Raw genomic sequence first — 13,574 nt, forward strand, 5'->3', positions numbered from 1 at the left:
GGCATTAGTGACCCGCCCAAACCCATTGCAGGCCACCCCTGGCCCTCCCCTGCACTTTTCCCTCCGCCCTAGCCTTTCCCCTAGAGTCTGCAAGTCTTTCCTTCTCCTCCTCCTTTCCACGGCTGAAAAACCCTGTCTCCAGTCCCTTTCCATCGCTTTTCTCTTACAATTGGATCGCGAATACCCAAGGAGCAAAACCCACCATCAGTTCCCCCATTACAGCCCTATTTTCTAAACTTCCAGAAATTCCTGCAGTTCATCTTCTACAGAAGAATTCTGAAACCCTACTTTGAGACCACCCAAACTGTCTAAGACTTCTGAACCTTTTGAGTCCTAATTCTGAATCACAAAACCGGTAACATCAGAGCCCAAAACCCCACTGGCCGAAACCTCTGTAAACCCTAATCCAAATCCCAGTTGACGTAGGACTTGATTTTTAAATCTGAAATTCCACTCCTTAAGAATTCAGATCTGGAATTGCACTTTCAGCAGGCCTAGACAATGTTGAAGTCCCTTAAAAACCCTCCATCTATCTCTGGATTAATCCTGGGCGGCCACCTAATCTAGGGACTACATCCTAAATCCTAACCTTACATCGTGGTTTACATCAATTGGTATCAGAGCATTAGGTTCCAGCATGCTTTAAACATCTGAGACAACATGGATGACCCAGATTCAAGGCAACAATTGGAGCAATTACTGAAGATACAGCAAGATATGCTTGCAAAGCTGACAGAGTTGAACACAAGGGTCACTAATTTGGAGCAAACAAGGACTGCAGACAGAGTAACTGAGTTCATTCGAGTTGGCCCAGGAAAAATACCAGATCTCGCCAACTCAAGCAGGATCTCGCTTTTTCTCAAGGGAGAGATTGCCCTCGAGAGCGAGACCTTGAACCTTGCTTACAATATCCTGGTCACCTGCTTTGCATTTCATTGCTTCAAGAAGGCAAGAGTGCCTATAAATGAACTTCGTCACGCTCCTTTCCTTTGCCATGACGATCTTGTATGATTTGATATTGCCTATGTCCTCAAATATAAGATCAAGGCAATGGGTTGCACAAGGAGTCGAAAAAAGCCTCTTCCTGTTCTCCACCAACAACTTACCAGCAGCATTGTAGCTGGCAGCATTGTTGGTCATTGCTCGTATGACATTCTCCCCCCAGTATCCTCCACCTTGGTGTCCAACAGCTGAAACATCATATTTGCATCTTTTTTATGTTACACTTTACCAAGTTTTTGTTAATGAGGTCTGGCGTCAATACTCGTATTTCCACTTAGGGTCCTTTGATTTTGCCCTCCTGTTGGGTCTTTCATGGGATCATGCAGCTGTACTTGCCAGTGCATTATCCCCACTCCTAGTAGGTCCACTACTAATGCTTTCCGTTGATGAATATGAATAGTGAAAACAGAACAGTGAGTAGCAAATATCAAGTTGAACTACCAATTAACAATTAAAAAAATAGCACTTGCTGAAAAAAAGAAAAAGAAAAAAAGGAGCAGTTACAAAATTTTCATAATTGTAACAAACAAACAAAAACATAACAGTCATAAACGTAACAAAAGTAATACTAGGCTGCTGGAGAAGATGACAGAAACAAATACAGCAGGAGTAAACTATATTCTACACAACTAAATAATAGTAGGAGAATAACAATTAACAAATTACAGCAGGATGATTGAAACTGGAAATTGCATTTAAAAAAATGACACACTAAACTTGAAATAAAATTATATAAAAAAAAGCCAATTGGAGTTGCAGACTTGCAGGGAAAAAATTTACCTATCATTGGCTACACAGGTTAAAAGGAGAAGTTGCCGGAAAGTTGCCGGAGCTGGAGAAGAGAATTGGCGGAGGGAATAGAGATGAATCTGCTGAAGGGACACAGTTGCATAAAAAATTATACAATATAAATAAAAATTTTAAATTATATATTGAGTTGCAGACTTGCTGATGTGAACTGGGACCTAGGGTTTTACTGATTGGGGTAATGCCCTAGATTTAGGCTCACTCCAGAACACTTTTCAGTAGAATCAGCAGTCAATTAGGGTATAGAATACCATACGGTTGAAGGAAATTGGTTGGTTATGGGGTTCTAGGGTTAGGAAAGGTCTGGCATTAGGCTCGGCTAGGGTTAGGGGTCTAGGCTTGAAGAATAAACGCTGAAACTTTGCTGAAACTTATATTTCAGAACTAAAATTGAAAGGTTTAATGGATTCTAGGGTTTGGCTAGGCTGGGAATCTGGGATTAGAGCTGCTGTTATTCTTGTATGATTTTAGATTTAATCCTAATAGGTTTGGGTTGGTTTGAAGCTCCCTAGTTGGGGTAGGACTCTTGGGGAAGTCAACTGGGGTTAGGACTTGAAAGGGGGAGGTATAGTAGGTTTGGGACGATAATCCTAAAGGGGATTTCACTCTGAACCGTCGGGTTTAAATTGACTTACATGGCAAGCATCTGACGGTAGCGCGGCTGCAAGAGGGGCTACCCCTGCAAATGAAAATCAGTGTTGGTAAGGGTTTTGTGGAGAAGAGGTAGTTTCATGTATGCGTTTTGCAATTTAGATTTAGGTTTAAGTTAAGTTTTTTCTTTTTTAATATTAGTCAAGCCCATGTAGCACTGATCAAAGTTTCAGTGTAATTTGCAATCAGTAGATTTATTTAGAATAGATCAACTAGGATAGTAAACCTCAGCCCTTGATATGGTATCTTTATATTTAAAAAATAACTAAAAGAACGAAATGGTGGACGCATTGGCTTGTTTGGTATATTTATATTAGAAAAGTAAAAAAAAGTATCAAAAGATGGATGCCATGGCTCATAAGGCATCCAAAGTGCCTGCTTTGTTCAGCTAGTATAGAGCAACACTTGCCTAGCCCTATCAATACTGCCTGGATGTTAGCTTACACCTTGACAACAATGTTTGAGTCTGGCCCAATGTGAGGTTTCCTGAGTTTCGACTGAAACCTGGTATTTCCTCGGCAAAGCTTAACGGTTAATGCGCTGGTTGAAACTGGTCAAAATACCAAAATGTGCAAAATATGGTTGAAACCAAGTCAAAAATTGTGACGACTCAGTTCTCACTCTGGATAAATAATTAGCTTTTACATCCTATAGTATTTTGTATTTAGTGTTGTTTTTGGGTTTAATTGGATAAGTGTATATGTAGCGTATTTTGTATTTAGCGTTGCTTTTGGGGTTTAACTGGATAAGTATATGTAGCAACAATTTGATTATATAATGTTGAATTTTATATTTTTTGTCAATGATTTTACGGTTAAGGTTCCTGATGACTGGAAAATTTGTATACATGTTAAGTCTAGGCATATGATTTATGATGCATTTTGAGTTTGAGGTTAAGTGTTAATTTCCTTAATCAATTTCTCATCTTTTTTCAGGCTGCCGACGGTTTTTGTCGTCGATATGGTGTACCTTTGCAATCTTTGTACAGTAAGGAGGATGGTAAGATAATTTAGATGGACCTGTATCAAGGAATTGCTATTTACGTATATTGGCTTGGATTGCTCCGTTACTATGGTAGTTTTGGTATGTTTATTCTGGATTCTATGTTCAAGTGTAAAAGCTGTTGGCTTTGGCTATTGTAATATCTGCTTATCCTGTGTTTTGATGTGGAAATATAAAAAGGTATATTTCTGTTCCTGTTGTAATATTTTGTGATCCAGTTCATTTTGAATGTTTTGAAAATTGGTTTCTATGTGCCTCTTAATTTTGTAAAGAGGGTCTTGTTTTTGGTGGTGGAATATAATGAGATGTGACTAGTGGGCTGAAAATTATTTCCAATGATAGCTTCTCCTCCCCCCCCCCCCAAAAAAAAAAAAAAAAAAGTGGGATCAAATCCCTTTTTATTTGTTATGCTTTGCTAGTTAGGTTAAATCAACTCAATTTCTTCTATTGAATTGATATTTACATGCGTACATATTGCATAATAAGATGTTCTGTGCTTCAAAACTATATTTTACATGTATCCTGAGCATTTTTAAGTGTTTTTTGACAACTTGCATACGTTTCTGTACTGTACGTTCTGCCACTCTAATATGAGATGATAGAATACATCTCTTAAAATCACTGCTATTTAATGGAATAGTTGCCTTGTCATATTGACAGCTGCCAGTTCAAATAGGGAGTACAATTACGAGAATGCCTTCGTAATTGCCATGTACCTGTATTACTGAAGTTGGTTTATATTTCATAGATGTCACTATGGTTTAAAATCTTGCAAAGTTATGCTGTGATTTTGGTAAATTTCAGAAATCATAACCCAATGAGGTAGGGGTCAATTTTTTTTTTGGTACAAAATCTTGATCAAAATTTTGGTCCTTTTTGGTAAATTGAGCAAAAGCATGGTTATGTCAAAATCTCAAAGAGCCCTTGCGGCCAAGGTGTTCTTTTGAAATCTCTCTGCCCGGCAGATTTTGACCATCACTTGATATCATTTATTATTTAGCTTCATATATTCTCATTTTGGTCAACTTCTATTTCATTTCTTTATATTTTTTTTAGGGAAGACAGAGTACGTCTATGTTCGTGTAAAGGAGCCTGCCCGACATGCTTTAGAGGTTCATTCCTATGCCTTGTCCTTGCTATCAAATACATTAACATTACACATCAAGTGATCAAACTATCAAAGAACTTAAATGTCCTCAGAATTTTACAACCATAAGAAATTTTAGACTTTTAGTAAGTTATAAATCATAATCCATAAGTTCACAATCACAACTCACAAGTCACAAGAGTACAAGAGTAACAAGATTATAATTTACAACTTACACAGTTATAACTTACAAGACTACAAGACAATAAGAGTATCACTCAACATTCTGCATCGATTGATTCTGAACGGTGGCCACATATGACTCCCAAGTCAACCCATCACTGTAGTATGTCACATATAGGTTTATATGGAACTGATATGTCTCCATGTCAGAATACTTGAGGAATAGCACTCTGGGATAACTGTCAATCATGGGTGGGTGGAATTGCCATTCATGTTGTTGTTCATATTGCTATTGAGTATATGGGTAGGGGTTTCTAAAACAACTCAGTTAACAACCCACCTTCACTCCCATATGTGTACTCTCCAGGTGTAGGGTCTTGAGGAATAACATGATTTCCATAAGAAGAATACCAGTGTAATCTGATCTGTTGTTGTGATCCCCATATAGGTACCTCAATGCTTGCCAACTGGCCAAACTTTGCTGTTGTGAATCACTGTGACCATGATCTAGGCTCATGCTTCCTATGTTCAATTCAAGATCCTGCATGCTCACATCATCATTCGTTTGCCCCTGGTTTGATATGCTCTTCCTACTCCTAGTATAAGTCTAAGAGATAGGGGAACTATGGCTCGCATGTGTCAGATGACTCGGACCTGGTGGAGGTGACTCCCTTTGTTGACCCTAACTTCCACCAGCAACACCAGCAACTTGACTGCCTCCATGACTTGATGGTTGACTTGGGCCACTTGGCCCTCTGCTATCATCGGCATCATCTGAACTCCCATTACTAGACGTCACCGTAGTTCTTTCAAGTCGATCAGGTGGCTCCACAAATGGTACACTTGGTCCTATTAATGTTGCTATAGTAGCCTGACCCTCATCAGAAGACACGTGGTCAACCACAACATCTGGGTCCATAGCAGCAGCAATGGTAGGATCCGGCTGCCCTCCTGGCCCATCTAGCACTTGGCCACCTCGATCCCTAACCCAATGATATATGACATCATCTTCTGCGGGGGGCTCGTGGAATATATCAGTCAACTCAATCGGTTCCCGATTTTCGTCATCTATATCACTTGTATGTGCCCTAGTCTCAATCTCATGTTGTAATGCACATATACTAAGTCCTCGAGCCTCTTACTCCCCAATCTGTTTTGTACCTTACTATGGATGAGTGAGAAGGCACTCCAGTTCCTCTCGTAACCAGAGGATGAGCAAATCTGTGAGAGTACTTTAATTGCTATGTCCCTGAGATTTGGCGCACTAGTTCCATATAGCACCCACTAGTCAGCTGCATAACCAAATATAAGAATGCATTAGGCAAGTAAACCTTAATATTTATAAAACTTATCAGTTATCACTTACAGAGTTATAAACTTATAGACTTATAGTAATGGACTATTTACCAGGATCATTTTTTTGCCTAGTTGCAACCGCAGAAGGCTTTCCAAAACTCCTAGAGGCATCCTTGAACTCCTTGATCTGTACACCAATTCTTCAATTATTGTACTTTTACTATTGTATATGCACTAATGCAAGAAGTTGAAGAAACAATTGAATAAGTTCTCACGTCTCCATTAATTGTCCCCTGCATGACGGGATTTGAAACAAGCTTCTCCACCACGTCTTGCACCGCATTCATCAACTTTACATTATGCTCCAGATCATTCTTGTAATGGTACTTTGGGTTGAGGTAATAAGCCTGTATTGTGGAAATAAAAAATTTGGTTAGTGATTTGGTTGTTTACTTGTTTATAAATTATAAGTTATAAGTTATAAGTTATAACTTCTAACAAATTAACAATGTAAATTAAACTATACAACAAAAACTTGAAGACTTAAAAGTGATTCACCAGCCAAGTTACAAGTGCAAAGGATGCATCAAGTGGTCTCCCATCTATCATCGATGGTCCTCTCATAGGATTTGAAGGAGCCAGGGCAGCAACTCTAACCAACTCTTTCATTTGCTGGAGGGCAACATATGTGTGGGGCATTCTGGGCTTCTTCTCCGAATCCACCATCCTTAAAACAAACCCAATAGGCTCTAAAATGCCCACTATCCTATTCAGCTGCCTCCAAAAGGAATCATGAGCAATGGTTTGTTGGACTAGTATTGCATCAGGATGGCTAGATCCACACCAATTAAACCACTCCGCATTTGCAAACATGTGCCGTAGACCCACCACTTTCTTCTGGAAGCTTTTCATAGCTACATAGTTGGTGGCGAATCTAGTCAATCCAAGTCTGACTAGGTCACCCTTACAGTGATTCCTCATCATCTTCAGCACATAACCATGGTTATAAATAAAATTATTTACCCTTCTAGCCCTATCAACCACAACATTGATTTTCCTTTCCCCAAGTCCTTCAACATAAGATCAATCGAATGTGCTGCACATGGTGTCCAAAAGAGGTGGATCCTGCTGCTCTTCTTCTTCATCAACATTTCATCAGCTTTTTTGAAGTTAGCATCGTTATCTGTGACAATTTGGACAACATTCATTGGCCCTACCTTGAGGACCACCTTGCCTAAGAAGCTTGTAAAGGTGTCAGCATCTTTGATTTTATCTGAGGCATCCACTAACTTAAAGAAGGATTTCTTTCCATTGCAGCTCAACATGAAATTAATGATGGACTGTCTAGTAGAACTAGTCCATCCATCAGCCATCACAGTAACACCATATGTAGTCCAGTTTTCCTTCATTGAACCAATGTATTCCTCCACCTTCTGCTTTACCTTTGGTAAATATTTATTCATTACTTCCCAAGTTGTTGGGCCTTTAACCCCTACACCTGCCCTAGCAACTGCATTGATCATCCTCTGATAATATGGTGTTTTGGCTACATTGGCTGCAATGTTGTTGTAGAGTGTAAATTTGCTGATTGTCAACCTAGCTTCTCCTCCCTATTGCCTTCTTTACCTCTAGCAAACATATATGGAATGCTTCTTTGATAGATGTCTTGATACTTGAAGAGGGAGGGGTCTTGGTCAAATGTGGCATCATAATGTCTAGTCTTCCTCCTCCTTTTGGTCCTCTCACTTCCATGAAAACTATGTCTAAGTGTCATGGATGCCCTTGACCCCGAACCACTTGCTCCTCTTGTTTGTTCATATTGCCTCACATTCTCAAAATGTAAGGACTGTCTGCTAGCTTCCATTGCATCCTTCATCTATCTCCACTCGGCCTGTGACTCAATACCCATAACCCTCCTCCTCTCCTCATCGTCGTCTAACTCCTCATCAACATCAACAAAAGGTCTAGCCCAGACTGTATCCTCAAATTCCCTTTGCTTTTGTGCCATCTCCTCCTTTTTTTTGTCTCCCTCCCTTTAAAGTTGCTGCAATTGCTTTTTGCATTTCATAAGGAACCTTGGGACACTTGGAAACATCTTTCTAGCCACTAGCCAAATGTTGCTTTAATCTGGTTGAATCACCAGAATTCAAGGTCTTGAGGCAATACTTGCATCGGGATTTTTTCTTGTCAGTAGTTAGTGGATCCCCATGTTGCCAAGCAATGTCCTCTTGAGTCCCACTACTGGTGCTGCCACTCCCACTAGTTGCCATTTAAGATACAAGTGTACAACATTGAAATACATACATGAATGTTCCCAAATAATCATTAGAAATAATTTTTAGATAAATAAAAACATGTAAAAACAATTTATAAAACAACAAAACACACACACTTTGTTTTAAGATAACATATGTACAATGCTCAAACATACATGTTTGTATTTTTAAAATAAACTAGATAATATGAGCATCATTTAAAAAAGAAGAAGATAAATTTGTATAAAATATTATTTTTTATAATTATTTTATGTAAAAATAATTTATAAAACAACAAAATAGACACTTTGTTCTAAGATAAAATATATACAATGCTCAAACAAACATGTTTGTATTTTTAAAATAAATTACATTATATAAGCATCATTTAAAAAAAAGAAGATAATTTTTAATAAAATATTATTTTTCATAATTATTTTATTTAATTATTTAAATAAAAAATAAAAAATACAGCAAGCATGATAGTGAAAATATGAATACATGGGATTGTAGCCCTCTAAATGTAGTTTAACATAAGTGATAATCACATTCATATCGTAAGTATTTTTTTTATAATTTATAATTTTAATTTTTTAAATAATATATTTTTTAAATACGAAAATTAAAAAAAAAATAATAACAGAAAACTAAATTTGTTTCCATGAAAGTGTAGATCAAAGCTAGTAGATCAAGATGTATTTATACTACACTCACACACCCATTGTAGAGAATTGTATTTGAAAAAATTCAAATTTGGCGGAAAATCTTACCTTTGTTGAAGATCTAGTTGAAATAGGCTTGAATGATTATAATTTGCTGTTGTAGATGTATTGAGGATGTTTAGAAGTTGAATCCCCAACAAATTCCGCAAAAAATCAATTTTTCCGGTGAAAAATCAACTTGCAGTGAGAGAGAGTCTCTAGAGAAGCGAGATGTGCCTCTCGAGCAAGACAAGGGGTTTTAAAACCCCCTAAAGAGGTGGTTGGACCACCGTTGGCGAGATTTCCCATCTCTCCCCTCTCGACTCTCATCTCGTCTCGCTATCTCGCGAGATCTTCCACCTTGATGCTGGCGTTTATAAGTTGGTTTCAGGTTTCCTTGCATATTTTTGAAGCTATTCACTATCGTTGTGATCCAAAACATGTAACATATTCATTAAGGCCTCATTTTTGCTTCTTCAAACATGCATCTAGATTTTCCTCTCAAATGACTTGTTCTTGTTCTAAAAAACCATGTCTTGTCATGTTTCTTGCTTCAATGTGTCTACGAGATGCTATGGATTTAACAATTGAGGAACCTTCACAGTTACGTGTATAAAGGAGGAAAAACATTTGTGGGGTCTACATCTTCGCAGCAAGCAACTCTAGATATTTTAAGAGCTTGATTTTCTGGGAACTCCCCTTGTATAAATGCTTTACTACTGATGTATTATTAAAAGTTTCTTGTTGGCTTCTTAGGTTACTCGTGAAGGATGGCTTATATTGTGATACTACTGCTATTGTTGTCTTTATGTGTAGGTTTTATCTGAAGAATTGGCTGGTACAATTAGTAAGATATCATTTCCAAAATCGATGCGTTGGAATTCTCAGGTGCATGCATTTTCCCTCTAGTTTTGTGATTTCTATGATAGCTTAATGCTCTGGTCTCCCATTGTTATGTTTTCTTAGTTTTTGCATTTCGTGAAGTATTGTTCTGGGGATATGCTCTAGTAACAATTATATGATCTTTGGGATATGTTCTTCAAAATGAAAGTTGTATGTCAAATCTGTGTGCTACCGTAGTACCTGCTATAAGTTATAACTGATTATATGTAGTGTTTTTGGTTTGCATCTGGCACAAGCTGTTATTTTTCTAGTCACCCTGACATATTTGTAAATTGTATCCTTTGTTGGTGTCTATATTTTCCTTCCTTGAGCTGATTTTATCTCGTAGATGCTTTTGCATGCTTATGATGGATCACATGCTACAAAGGATATTTTTATCTTCGGTAATTCAACTGAACAAGCCCTGTTTGCTGTATGGCCCAGGTAGGAGGGCCTTCCTGGGTGGCTTAAGTATATTCCATATCCATATGGCAGTCAGTAATGCTAATCAATCTCGAACCAGTAAGATAATCCTGTAAGAGGCCAGTTACAATAGGATTGTTGGACAATGAAAATGCTAGCATATTTATTACATGATAGAGACAAGAGAACTTTGGAACACTAAAGAATAAGGAATACTGAAGGAAGAAGGGAGTAAATGGGGAAATATGACCAGGGTTCCTCCCCTTTGGTTTAAGTTATTCTCTGGCTGACCCTATGGCATCTTACAACCAAGGTTTGAATTCTCCATTTTGAGACCTGTTTCGGCAAGCCTCAAAATGAAGATGGTGGCGAAATTTCAGCTGTCTCGGCCGAAATCTGGTATTTTTTCCAGGAAATTTCGATGGCCAGTTTCAGCAATATTTTGATGGGTTTTTGACTTTGGTTTTTGCATGCACTCTATTTGAAGCATAAATAACACAATGGAAAAGTCATATTGCATTAAAAAAAACCAATGTTAAATACTCTTTCATATCCTACCACTTGAGGGGCATGTGTGTTTGTCCGGTTAATTAGGACTCAACTGGAACAAAGTTACCAAAATGCCACTTATGCCAAATTTCTTGTAGGGCTGCAGGGTGTTCGGCTGCCATCCTAGGCCTTGTTTTGGTCCCTAGAGTGGCTGTGGATCTGGTTCATATCAACTCTCCCCTTCTTGAGAACATTCATCCCCGATGAATGGGTGACTTTCCTCTGGTTCTCACATGGTCCTGAATCAATGCCTAGTGATTCTCAATGACCTTCTCTTTAGCTTCCTTGGGTGGGATAATTAGGAGTTGCTGATTAGGGTTTTAAGTCATTCTAGTTTGTCCAGAGGGTTTGCTTCTTCTTGGCTTCTTCAAGTAGATTGAGGGGTAATAGTACAGTTCTTTGTCCCTTGTGTTCAAACACACACTTATTCTCAAGGTAGGCGATAGTGACATTATTGTCGGACATTGATGGCTAGCTAAGGATAATGTCTGTTAGCTTTCTAGAGGCTACGTCCCACCAGATTTTGTCAGAGTAGGAGTGTAGACTTACTGGTACTCAACACCTTGAGATTACCTTGAGTTTGGCACTGTTAAGGAGGGTACCTTCTAGGGTTGGGGTGTTTTTCAGTCTTTAGGCCGGCTCTCTTGGCGATGCTCTTTGACATCACGTTGGTTCTGCTTCTGCTATCCACTATGGTTTGAGCTAGAAGACCACCTGCCTTTGAGTTTGGTGTGAAAGACACTGCTCCTCCTCCAATTTTCACCTTCAGGCTCTCTCACTAAGGTCTTGCATATCACGTTCAGGCGAGGGTCGTGGTCCACGTTTTCTTCCTTGTACTCCTCTTTTGGTGCTGCTTCTAGTGAAGGACAAAGTACCTCCTCTTCTGAGACTTGTTGGTTGGCGTTGAAGACAACAACTCCCTTCTTCGAAGACACTCTCTGGAAAAGTGGCCCTTCCTACTATGGTAAAAGCACTAGCTTGGGTTGCTGTTGATGACAGGGCCTCTTGCTCGGAAATCGGCTTTGGGTCAATTGGCCCCTTTTGGAGGAACTGTGGTAGAGGGAGTGAATGGCTTGCTGGTGGTTGGGTCCTTACTTTAGTTTTGATTTGTTTCTTCTATGCCAGTAGAGTTTCCGCCTCTAGGGCTTTGTCAAACAAATCGCAAGATCTTTCACATCAGTAACTCATGTGGCTACATGGATTTCATACTTCATGCCATGTCTTAATTGGGTTATTTTTTTTAGTCTTCTTTCCCTATTCCCTGTCCTTGAGGCTAAGGAGTCAAATTGCTAGATGTAGTTGGCAACAGATATGGTTCCTTGCTTTAGAGGGTGGAACTGTTCCTGTACCCTAGTTTTGTAGTGTTCTGGTAAATGCCTCTCTGTAAATTCCAGTGTCATCTGGTTCCAGGTTCGAACTCTCTACCTTCACAGTACAACCTCTCTCCGTAGGTTCCGCCGGCTTCGGCAGCACCTACTAGCTTGGTTTTGGATAACCTTATCTTTCTGTCCTTTGATAGGTCATACCAGTCAAAATAATCATCCAGGGCAGCTCTCCAATCTTAGAACACCTGTGGGTTCAAGGATCGATTGAATTCTTTAAGCTTGAGCTTGACTTTGTGGTGGTTTTCTCCCCTTCTTCGGTCCTGGCCTTTTGTTGAAGTAGGATTGGATGTGCTCCTCTAAGGCAACTGGTGTCTGCTGATGGACTCACCCTTGTGGTGGCCTTTCTCCTTTCTCGTATCTGTTTTAGATAGGATTGTTGTACCTAGATTGACGGGTATGACGATTCCTCTTTGTCTTCCCTGTATCCACCAACTGGAGGATCGTCTCTATATCAATAGGCTTCATTGGACTCTCCATGATGGGGAAGTAATCTGAATGTGGGCCCTTACGGGTGGTGGAGGCGTGCGTAGCACTCTTCCCTACGGATTTTATTTTGATATGGTCATCCTATTGTTCAGTCCTTGCAGTGGGCTAGTACATCAGTTAGGCTGTTCTGTATACTCTCAAACTGGCTGGCTACTGTTGATACATCCAAGCTTTGATACCACTTGATGTAACTCCCAAATTGAGGGCTAATGTTCAGGATCAATTCAAGTGAACCAGCAGCAAAAATAGGGTTATATAACCCTGTGGTTAAGGTGTAGGGTTGAAGTGAATGGTTCTAGGGCTTCGGAATAGTGTCTATAGTGTTTGGGTATCACTAGGGTCTAGGATTTATTAAATTCCCGATCTGAACCATGCTCTAATTTAAAATTCAGAACTGAACTCCAAATCTAGGGTTTACGAGGATTAGTGGTTTATTAGAAATTTAGGTTTTTGAGGGGTGGTTAGGGTTAGGGTTGAGGTCGAAGGTAAAGGAGGGGTAGGGGATGAGAACTCTGAAAGGAAATAGGATGTAGTTGAAGAGCTTGACAGATATGAGTTAGATAAAGGTGGGGTTTCTAGGGTTTTGGGAAGACAGTAAAGTGCAGAATTTTAGGGTTTTAGGTGAGGGGGACAGGGTTGAGGTTAGGGTCAAAGGTTAGGAGAGGGGAGGGGTATTGGAGTGGGGGGGGGGGTGTGAGATTTGAGTGAAGTTTTGGATGAAGGAAGGGGAATCCTAGGGTTTGAAAAGAATAAATAAATAAACAAAAAAAAAGGAAAACTATGTAGAAAAGTTTTTTTTTTTTTTTTTTTTTGGGGGGGGGGGCTCTGTGAGGAAGAACTAGGGTTGGGGAATTTGAGGGGTATG

General features: G+C 39.3%; 1 protein-coding gene across 4 annotated transcripts in view; it reads left to right on the top strand.

Moving 5' to 3' along the window:
- EDD1 (glycine-tRNA ligase) overlaps positions 1-13,574 on the top strand; it is a 122,117-nt gene that overhangs the window by 40,105 nt on the left and 68,438 nt on the right. For all 4 annotated transcript variants that reach the window (XR_016173554.1, XM_089156475.1, XM_089156476.1 and 1 more), the window contains 3 exons: positions 3,396-3,459; positions 4,519-4,574; positions 9,801-9,872. Coding sequence is in view for 3 of the 4 variants with exons in the window: in XM_089156475.1 (XP_089012601.1) it covers positions 3,396-3,459; positions 4,519-4,574; positions 9,801-9,872 (192 nt within the window). In the remaining variant the exon portion in view is untranslated. The remainder of the gene's footprint in view (positions 1-3,395; positions 3,460-4,518; positions 4,575-9,800; positions 9,873-13,574) is intronic.

The sequence above is a fragment of the Hakea prostrata genome, chromosome 5, assembly GCF_041222555.1.
Source record: "Hakea prostrata isolate BN-2017 chromosome 5, UWA_Hpros_2, whole genome shotgun sequence".
NCBI classification, from domain to species: Eukaryota; Viridiplantae; Streptophyta; class Magnoliopsida; order Proteales; family Proteaceae; genus Hakea; species Hakea prostrata.